Source organism: Anser anser (assembly GCF_964211835.1).
Source record: "Anser anser genome assembly, chromosome: 24".
Classification (NCBI taxonomy): Eukaryota; Metazoa; Chordata; class Aves; order Anseriformes; family Anatidae; genus Anser; species Anser anser.
Genome location: NC_139745.1, coordinates 5,737,125 through 5,749,774, shown reverse-complemented (window position 1 = coordinate 5,749,774; position 12,650 = coordinate 5,737,125). Strand labels below are relative to the sequence as shown.

The 12,650-nt window shown below is 62.0% G+C and overlaps 1 protein-coding gene across 1 annotated transcript; it reads right to left on the bottom strand.

The window, feature by feature from the left end:
• Positions 1 to 3,083: 3,083 nt before the first annotated feature.
• On the bottom strand, positions 3,084 to 6,373 carry LOC310885934 (UPF0500 protein C1orf216). Its single transcript, XM_083809843.1, has 2 exons — positions 6,255 to 6,373; positions 3,084 to 5,075 (listed from the first exon to the last, which is right to left on the bottom strand). The coding sequence occupies exon 2, from the start codon at positions 5,057 to 5,059 to the stop codon at positions 4,307 to 4,309; it is 753 nt and encodes a 250-aa protein (XP_083665969.1). The 5' UTR covers positions 5,060 to 5,075; positions 6,255 to 6,373; the 3' UTR covers positions 3,084 to 4,306.
• Positions 6,374 to 12,650: the final 6,277 nt, after the last annotated feature.

Here is a 12,650-nt window from a genome sequence, read left to right as displayed (position 1 = left end):
GAAGAGGGGACGCGGGCAGCGCGACACCTCCGGAGCGGGGGACGTCGGGGGGTCACGTCCCGGCGCGCTTTGCTCCGGCACACGTGCGCGGGCGCTGTCTGCAGCGTGATGCACGCGGGAGCCGGTACCGTCGTGCGAATCCTTGCTGGGCTGTGCCCCTTTCTGAGTGCTTCATGGGTTTTGGGGAGATGCGCTGGGTGTGCAGAGTTTGGCGGCGCGTCCTGGCGTTTGGGCAGCGCGGGCAGGGAGAGCACCCCCAGCCTTCCCAAACTTGCCTGCGGTCCCCTCGCGCCCCAAGCTCTCAGCATCGGCGCCGCTTTGCTCTGCCGCTGAGCAGGGGGCTGTGCTGCGCTGCTGATGTAACGCGTTGAAAATGAAGTACAAAATATCGGGGAGCTGGAAAACGGCGTGAAGCGCGGTTCAGCCACGCACCGGAGCGCGCTGGGGTAGCGAAAGGGCTGAGCGCTTTTGTTTGAATCGCTAGCCCGGTGCTTGCTGCCCTAGCGAGCTGAAATGTCAGCCTGGCTGCTGGCTGGGCCGGCACAGAACGGCTCGGAGTGCTGCTGCTTTATATTTAGCTTCCGCAGAGGTCAGCACCGAGCGGCCGTGCAGCCGCTCTCAGGAGCAGCGCGTTGCGGGGTGCTGCACCCTGCTCGTCTCCTGCCCGAGGGAGGAAACACGAGGGCTGTCAAGGGGCTGCAGGACGGGCTCAGCACCGCTCCATGCCACTTGCTGTGGGCTGCACAAAAACAAATCCTGGCTGGGTAAGGAGCCTTCCCCGCTAAGAGGCGCGAGGAGAAGCAGCACCCTGCGGTCAGAGCATCCCGCGGCGATGCTCACCACGCAGCAGCGGGGCACGTCCCCCACCCCCTTACCCCGACTCTTCCTCCCACCCTGGCTCATGCACGGGCATGGGGTGAAGCCCCAAAACCCATCCCTTTTTTTCTTCCCCCGCACGGGGGGCTGCAGATCCGTGCTGCTCCGACAGATAAGGGGCTGCGTGGAAAAGGCTGCCCAGCTCGGATGCCCTGGGGCAGGACGGCTGAGCCTGCTGGGTGATGCAGGGCAGAGCCGCTCCCCTCTCCTCTCCTCTCTTCTCTCCTCTCCTCTCCTCCGGGACCTCCCAGGCAGCGGCAGGTGCTCCGCCACGGCAGCACATATGGATTCTATAAGGGCTGAGCTCATCTCCTCGCCCCGGGGAGGGCGGTGGCGCGGGACGGGGCTGCCGGGTGCGGGGAAAAGCCCTGCCCGCTGCAAAGCGAGCGTGGGAGAGCTGCAAGTCCCCGGGACACAACAAATGGAAGAGCCCAGGACGCCCTTTTTAGAGTCACTTGTCAGAGTGGAAATAAACTGCAAAAACAAAAGGGCTTTAAGTAAGTCCCCGTCTGGATCTCTGGATGTTAATGGCCCACGTTCATTAATTTTCTTTTGTACTTTCATGGCATCAGTTGTCACATCGTACGATTTTATTTTTAAAGGCCTTTTCTTTAAGCCCACAAAACACTGGAAATAGTTAGGATGGATTCAAATTACAAGGTAAAATATTTCCCTCCAAACCTTCATAAACGCTTGATTTTCTTTTATGCCATTATTTTAACTTTCAAAGAAAGGCACCGTTTGCCAAACCTTGCTTTGCGCAGTAAAATCGGCCCAGTGTTACAGGGCCTTAATATAATAATAACAATAAACTTTCAGAGGAGACCTTAAAAACAAAGGGCCCTGTCTGCTGTGCATGGAAATTCAGGCTCACATGCCCCGAGGTCCACGGCTCATTTTCCCCGTGTGCCGAGGAAGCCGTCACGTGCGAGCCCCGGCTCCAGCCCCACCGGGCGGCCGGATCCAGACCCCGCTGGTGTCACCGGGTTGTGCCACCGGGCCGGGGGGCTTCGAGGCCGGAGCAGCTCTGCGCAGACCCCAAGAGTCACAGCATCCATCTGCAGGAAAGGAATCCGGCCTCTTACTTACGGGGAGGTTGGAAATCCCTGAGGATGGAGAAATGCCCGGCGTGGGGTCGGATTGAGCCCGCCTGTGGCCGGATCCTCACCCACAAGGGGCTGGGTAGGGCTGGCACGGGGCTGCGGGGGGATTTATTTGCGGGGTCACCATCCTCCGGGATGCATAGCGAGGACGTCGCCCTCCGAAGCTGGCACAGGCTCAGCCCCGCGGGTTTTTGCGTCTTTGTTTTCCCCCCCTGCAGTCGGTGGGAGGGTTAATTAATTCGCAGATCTCGCTTGGGTCTCGGAGCTGGGGGTGGAAAAACTTGGGACGAAGTGGATTTTGCAAATCACGGCTGGCCATCTACACCCAGCTCCGGGGGCACAGGCATCGGGGCTCCCAGCACCCGGGGAGGAAGCCTCTTGCTGGCGGAGCAGATCCACCCCTTTGATCTGCTCCCACAGTTATTCTTTCATTTCTTGAGCAAATAATCTGGATTTTCACAATATTTACCTTGGAAATAATTATTTGTGTAAAGCATTCGACCAAGACAAACAGAGAATCGCTCGGCTGGCTAAGGAGAGCAGCCGGCCCGAGGTCTCACGTTCCCCTCAACCTCCTGAGCCTCTGTGCCGCGGGCTCGCACAAGCCAGCAGCCAAAAAACGGCCACGAACCCGGCTGGCAGGGGCTGGGGACACAGCTCCTCGTGGCCCCCCCTGCCCGGTGATTTAAAGGGTGGAAAAAGGCAGCTGCCCTGCCCGGGAGTCCCCTTCAGGCATTGCTACCCCAGCCCCTGAGTGTTTTAAACGGGGCTGTCACATCCTTCAGGTCCCAGAGACTCAGCGGCTGTAGAGGAGAAGCAGGAAAGGGGAGAAAAAAAAAAAAAAAGGTGAAGGAAGGTTCAAAGGCCTTTTTTTCATCTCTATTTAATCTCTGCGAGGCCCGAGGCAAAGTCACCTTCGGGTCAGCACTCAGGTGTTTTTATCTCCAGCCCCATCAGCGCCGAGCTGCCCCCCAGCCCTGCCGCTGCCCGCCCGGAGCCAGGCTCGGTGCAGGAGGGGGCAGCTCCAGCCCCGCATCCCCACCACGCGCCCGGGTCAGGGGGGGACCGTGCTTCTGCGGAGGAATAAAGGAATAAACCCACTCGGCTGTTTCACCCGCGAGGTTTTTATTAGGGCGTGCGTGATGCCCGTGGGCTGATATGAGGCAGGCGGCGGGTGCTGAGCAGGAGCAAGCGCGAGCGTGGGGTTTTGGTGCAGCCGGGTGCTTGTGGGGACGCTGCCGGGCTCCTCCTGCCCCACGTTGGGGACAGGGGGGGCAGCACAGGCTTTTCCAGATGAGAAATTAAATTGAAATTAAATCGGTGCCCAGCTTTGCACACTCCGGGCAGGGCGGGAGCACAGCCCAGTCCCGACTGCATCCTGACCCCACGGTGCTGCTCCTGCCACACCAGCAACTTGAACAGAACATGTCATGTAAGCTCTCGAGAAAATACAGCAAGCATGCAGAGCATCTCCTTTTTAATCTCTGTTTAACAAGGCTGTTCTTCATAGTCTCTGTGCAGTCCTCGCTGGATGAAACGCAGCTTCGAAAAAAATACTGTTTGCTTTAAAGTGATAAATTAACACACACACAAACGACACAACTTTGCGAGCAGCTTCCTGATCATGCACCCCGGTGAAGCAGCTCCCACAGCACACAGATGTGCATATCTACAACCTGGTTGTAAAAAAAACCGGAATTAACTCTTCTCTAATACTGAATATATATTTAAAAAAAAATAGTATACAGGATTTGAAGCAGTTGAGACTTGGAATTATTTTTAACCGTTCTGAGGTCACTTTTCAGGACGATTCTCTCTCTCTCTCTGTCTCTCTGGACCTGGTGCGTTAGCTCAGATCATATCTGCAGGGCTTTAAACGTGCTCCATTAGGCTGGGCACTGGGGCGAAGCCCTAGGAACAGCACGGGACACCTTGCACCAGCACTGCTCAGCACCACTGGGCTGTTCCAGGTCCGTGATGGAGGACGGAGGCGACACCATGCAAGGAGCCTTGCATGCCGGTGCATGTGCCAAGTGAGGAAGAGGAGAGGTGGGCGAAGAAATGTCCTTTAAAGCTCTGCAGAGAACGGGGTGGCCTCTGCTGCGTGAGCCACGCGACATGCAATGTGGTCCTGCACAGACCCCACTGCACACCCTCCTCGGGGCGCGTTATCCGGCAATAAACCCTTACGGAGCTGCAGAGCTCCAGGGACGTGGCCAGCAGAATTCCTGGTGTCGAACGCTCGCACGAAGGGCTGCAAATCGGGCGCGGGAGGCGAGCCTCGCCGCCGGCAGCTCAGCAAACCCCGGCTGGGAGCAGGGCAGCTCTCAGAGGCCGGGGGCGGCCGCGGCGGCGGGGCACGGGGCGCCCTGCTGCATGCAGCGGATCAGCTCCTTGCGGTTGTCCAGGATGGTGTCGAAGCTCTCCTGCAGCCGGTTCTGCTGGCTCACCACCTTCTGCTGGAGGCCGTGGATCCAGCGCAGCAGGGCCAGGCGCCGGTACATCACCAGCTGCACGTGGTGCTTCTCCTTCTCCCGCTCCTTGATGCGCTCCTTGTCCTGGAAGTGCTGCACCGCCTCCGCCAGCACCGGGAACAGGGGCTCGGGATGGGGCTCGGCCGCAGGGGGGTCTCCGGGGGGGTCCCAGGAGCCACCACAGGCGCTGTCGGGGCTGTCGATGCTGAGCGCGCTGCTGGCGTAGCCGTTGTCCTCCGCGGGGGAGCTGGGGGGCTCGCCGCCCGCCGCCCCCCCGACCTCCGCTCCCTCGGGGGGGCTGCGCTCGCCCTCCCCGGGGGGACGCGCTGCGCTCGGGGGGGCGTCCCTAAGCCTGCCCTGACCCGTCTGTCTCCGCGTCAATAACAGCAGATTGTCGGACGGATTTGGCGTGTTTTCGCCCCCCTCGGCCCCGCCGCTGCCCAGCGCCAGGCGGCTCCAGTTCTGGTTGCTGTCGCACGCCTCCCCGGAGAAGTTGCAGTTGGGGTCGGGGCTGCAGCCCCCAGCCCCCGGGAAGGTTGTGCCCAGCACGGGGCCCCCTGGGAACGGGGAATTCGATGGGGCATCGGGCAGGCAGACGGCGAACATCTCGCTGGGCTCCTGCCTGCGAGAGAGAGCAGGGCTGAGCCACGGGGAATCGCGCTGGTGTCAACGGGGGGCTCGCAACGCGCACAGGGGGGCTGTGGGATAAGGGGTTTGGGAGGTTTGGGGTGCTGGGGGTCAGGGCACGCTGTGAGCCGTGACAAGCGTGTGCAAGGGCTGGCACCGCCAGGGCCGGCTGAACAAGGAGGCAAACGCCCTCTTACTCCATTTGCCTCATTTAAAGCTGCTGAGGCCAAACTCCTGCCCTGGGGTTTTCAGGTGCCTCTGGGCTGGGAGCCCCAAATGGCCTTGGGGCGGGGGGGGGCACGGCTGGGGCAGGCACCCCGCTTGGGGCCACGTTTTCGGCAAGGGTTGGGGGGCACTGCGGGGCACAGGCACGCAGCCGGCACGCTCATGCCCGTGTCTGCCAAATAATTAATGCCGTGCCGGTGGAGGTTTGCCGGGAAGGAGCTGCGGCTCCAGCAGCAGGAAGGTTTATTTAAGGGGTCACACTGCGGGGGATCCCTGAACACGTTGCTGACCCCCCCAGGGCTGGGTTTGGGGTCGTGTCTGGGCTCCGGCAGCACCCACAGCAGCGGGGCTGGGGGCAGAAGAAGGAAGGTGACCCCGGTGCTTCTCGGCAGGCCATCAGCAGCGGGACGCGATCCCGGGACACGCTCCCGGGTCCCGCTGGAGGCTTCCTGCCATCACCCACCGGGGGTCCCGGGGGTCCCGGGGGTCCCGGTTCCAGCCCGGGGAACCAGGGGGGGGGGGGGGGCTTGAGCTGTGAGCTGTGGCACCTCCGTGGGTGCCAAAGACGCGTGGGGAAGAGCCGTGACGATATGGGGTGACCCGTTGAGGACCCCCCAGTCCTGCAGACCCCCCCTCTCCCGGTCCTGAGTCCCCCCCCACCGGTCCTTCTGCAGCCCCCCCGGTCCCGCTCCCCCCCCCCAAGTCCTGCGGGCACCCCCCAATCGTGCAGCCCCCCCTCGGTCCTACCGCATCCCCCCGATCCTACACCCCCCCCCCGGTCCTGCAGACCCCCCTCCGGTCCTGTGCCGCCCCCCGGTCCTGCTCCCCCCCCCCCGGTCCTGCACCCCCCCCCCGTTCCCGAGCCCCCCCCCCCCCCGGCCCTGCCGCCCCCTCCCCGCGCACACCCGGTGCCCCCCGCCGCCCCCCCCCCGGGGCAGGCAGCTCTCACCGGCAGCCCCGGGCCCGCAGCTCCGCCGCCGCCGCCACCGGCACCGGGGGGGGGGGGGAACGGAAGCGGGGAGGTGCCGCGGCCCCGCACTTCCGACGGCGCCCCGGGTCCCCCGCCCTGCTTCAACGGGGCTGGGGGGGGGGCACCGGGCACTGAGGGGGGGCGTGAGGGGTCCTGAGGGGGTCCTGGGGGTCCTGGGGGTCGTGGGGGGCGCGCAGCGGGACGTGGCCCCCCCCCCCCCACGCGTGGCCGTGGGGTCCCACGGGAGGGGGGGTGGTGCTCCGGGGGGGGGACAGAGAGGGGCTGGGGGCGCGGGGGTGCAGCCACCCCCCCCCACCACCCCCGTGGGCAGTGGGGTCGTGGGGATACAGCCCCCCCCCATCCCTGTGGGCAGTGGGGTCACGGGGATGCAGCCCCCCACACACCCCCCCCATGGGCAGTGGGGTCACAGGGATGCAGCCCCCCCTCTGTCGGCAGTGGGTTTGGGGATGCAGCCCCCCCACACACACACACACCCCCCGTGGGCAACGGGGTCTCGGGGGTACCCGTGGGTGCAGCCACACAGGGAGGTGGCCACGCTTGGGACACGACGGCTCCATCCCAGCCCCGGCCCTGGGGGTCCCGTGAGGCTCAGCAGGGCCCCTGGGGGGTGTGAGGGGGGCAGCGGGTGCCCCATCTCTCAATGGGGCCGTTGTTGCCTCTCGCCACATCAGACGGCTCCCACGGGGGCTCGGGGGGGGTCACATGAAGCGCTGCGGGTGACCGGGGGATAAAGATGCTTTGTGGGGCCGGGGTGCGTGGCTGGGGAGAGCTGGGGGGGGGGGACGGAGAGGCCCTGGGACGGGCGCTTCTCCTGGCTCCGTCTGGACGTGGCCCTCAGCAATGCTGGGGGACACGGGGCAGGAGCGCAGCGGGGGCTCTGCAACCCAAGCCCACCCCATTGCAGAGGTTTGGAGCAGGGGAACATCACCGATAAGTGATAGGTGCGTCCTTTTAGCCCCCCGCCTGCCCCACGGGCCGCCAGCCAGCCCCTGCTCCTGGCTGCTCCAGCCCCGGAGGCTTCGAGGAGAAATTGGTGGGACTGGGAGCTACAACGTGGGCCGCTTGGGCTGTGGCACGTCTTCTAGGAAAGCCCGAGAGTAAAGAAACGAAACATTCCCGTCCCACAGGAAAGGCAGAAACCGGCTCAGACGCGTCTGTGAATGGGCAGGAAAGGAAAAAAAAACCAGGGCGAACAATGGGCTCTGCTCTGCTGTGAGCTCAGTGTTTGTTTGTTAGCACGGGTTTGTGTTTAGCTCCCTTTAGGGGCCTGAAGTCAAAGCAAAGCAAAGTATTCTCCACTGAGAGAGCAGAGGAAAACAGCCCCGGGCTGGGGACCTTCTCCTGCAGCTCGGTTGAAGGAGGCACATCAGAAGCCGACCTTTCTCATCACAGATTTGGGTTTCAAGGAGCAGAAGGAGGCCCCCAGGTCTGCTGGGGGATCGGGGCGCTGCCCCTCTCTGTCCCCTGCCCATGGGGTCCCATGGGGCTGGTTGGTGCCAGCACCCGCTGCCGCTGGCCCGGCTTCACTGGCACTGTGGGAGCCTCCCTGCATTTGGGGGGTTTCCTCCCCCCTTTTGGGGTTTTACCTCCCCCCAGCGCTGGCGACCACATGGGCAGGATCGGTGCCAGGCTCGCAGAGGGAGCCGGGAGGGGAGCTCGCAGTTGTCCGTCCCGTTTGGTTGGGGTTTGCAGCGGTGCAGATCCCCCGGCCCTCGGGTTATCTCTATCTGATTGCGGCCGGAGCGGATTTGCTGTTTGCAATGAAAACAACTCGGTGGCACTGGGAACCCAGCCTTCCCCTCGGCCCCAGCTGTCCACCCAGACGGAGCGAAGCCCAAACCGTCTGCGTTCGGCAGGAGCCCCCCAGAGCCACGCCGGGTCCCAGCACAGCCCTGATCCGGAGCCAGCCTCATGGACAGGGCAGCAGAAACTGTGGGCGAGCGGTGCTGAGCCACAAGCAGGGCGATGGGGGAGCAGCTTCAGGACGCCCCACAGCATGGCACTGCTGTCACCAGGGAGCCCCAGCTCCTGGTGAAGGAGAGGGGACACAGGGACATGGGGACATGGGGCGATGGGGACACGGGGACGCTGTGCTGAGCTCTCCTGGGGCGGGAGGAGGGCGAGGGCTTGCAGGCAAAGCAGGGCTTAGTGATGGATTTCAGAGCTGTCTTCCACTCCTCTTCCCCCACTTTGTTCCAGAAACAAATTAAAAGCTCTCCCTTCAGGAAATTAAAAACCATTTTAAACGACTGAGCACAAGGTCTGATGTGCTGGGGTTTCAGGGCTGGACGTCTTGGGCAAGAGGGAGGCTGTGCACCGCGGGGTTCAGGGGCAGAAGGGCGCAGTGGTGACCCCCCGAGCAGCTCCAGAAGCTCCTGAGACCACATTTCTCCACCAAAGCAGGTTCAGACACCCAGGCCCTTCACTGACATGCACCCAAAAACAATGGGCAGCCGTCCCACACCCAGCTTTTGGGATCCTCCACGACCTCTGGCTGTGTCTGGCCCCCAACATCAGCACAGCCCCAGCACCCCGGGGACACGATGGAGCAGGACCTGGAGCTGGGAAGCAAAGCTCCCAGCACGGCCGTGTCCATGGGACAGGGATGCAAGGAGGGAGGAGAAAGCTTTTGGGGGCTTTGGGGGCTGCTGGGGGGCACGGGGCCAGGCGAGAGCCAGCCTGGCTGCTCCTGGTGTGCTGCCTGCAGCCCCTGTGCCTGGCGTGCATGTGCAACGCGTGCCACGCGTGTGTGCTCCGTGCCCGTCGCATGCTCCCCGCGTGCTCCCCGCGTGCGCTCGGGCCGGGAGAGCGGCTGAGCGCTGGTGCACGGGGGGGGGGGCTGCGTGCAAGGAGGGGGCGCGTGGGCTGGAGCCTGCAGCCCGAGGAGGAAATTAAACATGTTTTTTTGGGAGATTTCCACATTCTTCCCATCGATTCCCATCTCCCACCCTCTCCTGCAGCGATGGCCGCGGTGGGGCCGTGCTTTGCCACGCAGCCAGCCTGGGAATGGGCTCGGTTGGGGTCATTGGTGGCCAAGAGCACCCAGGCAGCAGCTGGCCCAGGACACGGAGCCCCCATGGGGCCAGCACCCCGCTGCTGGGACCCCAGCACTGAGAATTTGTCCCGAAAGAGTTAAAAGCGGAACACTGCAAAAAGAAGAAGAAGAAAAAAAAAAAAAAAGAATTACAAAAGAAAAAAGTGCCCTGAACCACATGCGACCTAACCTCCCCAGCGGCTCATCTGAGTTTAATAACGGAGGGGGGAAATCTCCCAAAAAGCTCTCAGAGAAATTAAAGTAAACAACGTCCTGACCTCCACCCCGCGCTGCCCCGCCACTGACTCGGCTCAGCTGATGTGGCCACAGCCAGGCTGGCACGCGGCGTAATTGTAACCACGTTCGGGTACGGACCGGGGGAGCAGCTCCCGGGGGGACACCGCTGGGGATGCGGGGCCAGGAGCAGCTGGGGCTTTCACGCAGCCCCGGGGATGTCGGGGCGAAACAGTGGCAAAACAGCACCAGGAGCACCCGTGGGTGCTGGCGCATCGGGCTGGATGGGGTGGAGCAGGGAGGGTCTGGTCCTGCTGGTGGAGGAAGGAGGAGGAGGAGGGTGTTACAAAGGGTTTGGCCTCTTGGCCTCGGCAAACTTAGAAACAAGGCTCTTGTTTTCACGGATCCTGATCATTTTTGTAGGCTGGGGGAAAGAAAAGTGGCCCCAGGCTGTGAAGTGGTGGTGCAGGCAAAGCTGCTGGCCCCGAGGGGGAAAATGGGAGCAGTGTCGCTGCCAGCATGTCCCCATCCCCGTCCCCATCCCCGTCCCCATCCCTGTCCCCATCCCCGTCCCCATCCCTGCCGGCAGTGCCCTCGCACACCGCGTCCCGTCTGTCCGTCTGCGTTTCCCACCAGGTTTTCCAGGGGCAGCACCTCTCAAGGAAGGGAAAGGAGGGTGAGGGGCTGAGCCCCGCTCGCCCTGGCCCCCATGCTGGTCCCACCGCCGCCTGCCATCTACCTGTAAAACAAATCATGTTTCAGTCAGAATCAAAGGCAGGGACAGATGCGCTGTATTTGGTGAGAAATGCCAGGAATCTGCAGCCGGATTGGATTTCACAAGAGCTGGGATTCCCGCGGAGGCCAAACCATTTCCACGGGACTCGAGGTCAGACCCCGCTGCCCCCCGGGGCCAGGGACAAGGCACCAGCGATGGGGACACCGGCTCTGCCCCGGGACACGAAGCCCCCATGGGACAGACACTCCCTCCGAACCGCCCTTCTCCGGGGAGAAGAGCCTCCTTCATCTTTGCTTTCATAACTCGCAAAAAAAAATGGGTTTTATCTGGATTCGAGGAGATGTGCTGTGCCAAAAGAGCAGAGCCGGTGTCCTCCAGCCGTTTCCTCTGCGGTTTATCCGCTGCTTAGCTACAAAAGGGGAATATTGACGCCGACTCCACCCCTTCCATTAGACCAGGACCCAAAAATCACCATTTCCTCTGGGCCTGTGAATCACTAATAAACTCCAGACAGAAAGGTCTGACTAGGAAATTGTTTGGGAAATTGAAAGGAAGTGGGAGGGCCGGGCGCTCGCGGCAGCTCCGGGGGCTTTGCTGCTGGTGTCACCTCCCCGCGCCGCGGGACGGGTCCTGCCACGGTCCCCACGTCTGCTCCGGGTGCTCGACGCATCCCTGAACCCAGCCCGGCAGCTGTTATTCTGCAGCAGCTGGAAAATGCTGAGCTGGCAGAAAAGAAAGGAAAAAAAAAAAAAACAGGTTTCAGGTGAAAATGCTCAGAGGCACGTGGCAGGGACCAAGCAGGGACGTGTCACCCCAGGGGATGCCGGCGCTGGCACTCTCTCTGCCCGTTGTGGGCCCATCCTGCGCATCCCAGCGCATCCCCGGTGCCTGCTCCGGGGCGCTGCCAGCTGCCGCTCCTTGCACCAGCAGCGGCTGAATGTCAGCAGCTCACGGATTTTCCCGTCTGTGCGGATTTGGGGATGAAAATCGCTGTGCACATCTTTTTTTTTTTCTTTCTTTTTTTTTTTTTTTCCTTTGATCGCTGTCCATCAGCTGAGCCGAGGCAGCGGAGCTAAATGAAATCTCCCCATCGTTCGGTATCTGCGGCTGGGCGTTTGCCAGCCCCTGAGCATGAAACCCTTGGCTCGTGCCCAAGCACCGCGAGTCCCTGGGCTGTCTTCTGCCCGAGCCAGACCCGGCCACCAGCTCCCTGCAGCCCAGGAGACGGGCGCTCGGTGCGGCAGAGCTCCCAGCTGCAGATAATACAACAAAGGCAGCCACGATGCTCCCAGGGAAGGTTTGGGGAAGCGCAGTACCCCTTGCAGGGATGCCACTGCCGGTGCCTGGAGCGTGATGCCGGTGCTGTCTCAGGGATCAGCCCCAGCAGCTTTTTCTTCTTCTCGTGCCGGTCTCCAGACCCGCCCGCAGCGCCTCCCGAACCTCCCCGCAGGATGGGGACCCGCCGCTCTTCCCATTTGGTGCACACCCTGCAGATGAAACGTTCGCGGCACGACGGTTCCTTGTGACCTCTCGGCTGCTGCACACTTCTCCTGAAATAGAAAGGCTCGACATTTGGACCTCATAACGCAGAAAAACTTCAGGATTTTGAAATTTCGGTCTTGGAAACAAATCTGATACATTCCATAAATGCTTTAATTTATCCCTTTGTCACAACATTCAATAAAAGGTTTAGTTTCAGCTGCCCTGTTTTGATTAATAACTGTAACAGATTCTAACCTGGAGGAATTGTACTATATTGCATTCATGGAAATTAAATGTTTGATTGCACATAATCAGAATTTTCTGATGTGGAAACTGCTCCGCTGCAGAACTTTGAACGAGCTCTAATCAAAAGACACTTTGTGTGTCGGTTGATTTGTTTTTTTTCTCAGCTTCCCCTTCACCTATAACAAGCCACGACATCTGTTAAAATTCAAGCAGAGCAAAACAGCCTGGGCTGGCTGAAAAAATTAAAATTTCGAGCGCAAAATGAAACGAGCGCCCACGTTGCGGCCAGGTGGGCGAGCGGCAGCAGGCTCTGCACCGGGCGTCGATGTGGCGGGTGCAGGATGTGAGTGAAGGGTCCCGGGGTGCTGAGGTCCTGGGGTCCTTGGGTGCTGGGGTCCTGGGGTGCCAGGGTCCTGGGGTGCCGGGGTCCCATGGCACAGGGGCTCTGGGGTGCCGGGGTCCTGCACTGCCAGGGTCCTGCACTGCCAGGGTCCTGCACTGCCAGGGTCCTGCGGTGCCAGGGCCCGGGTTGTTCGGCTTCTCTGACCCATGAGGGACACAAACCCTGGCTGCAAAAGGAGATCCCAGCCCAGCAGAGGGGCAGGAGCGGGGCTGGAGCATC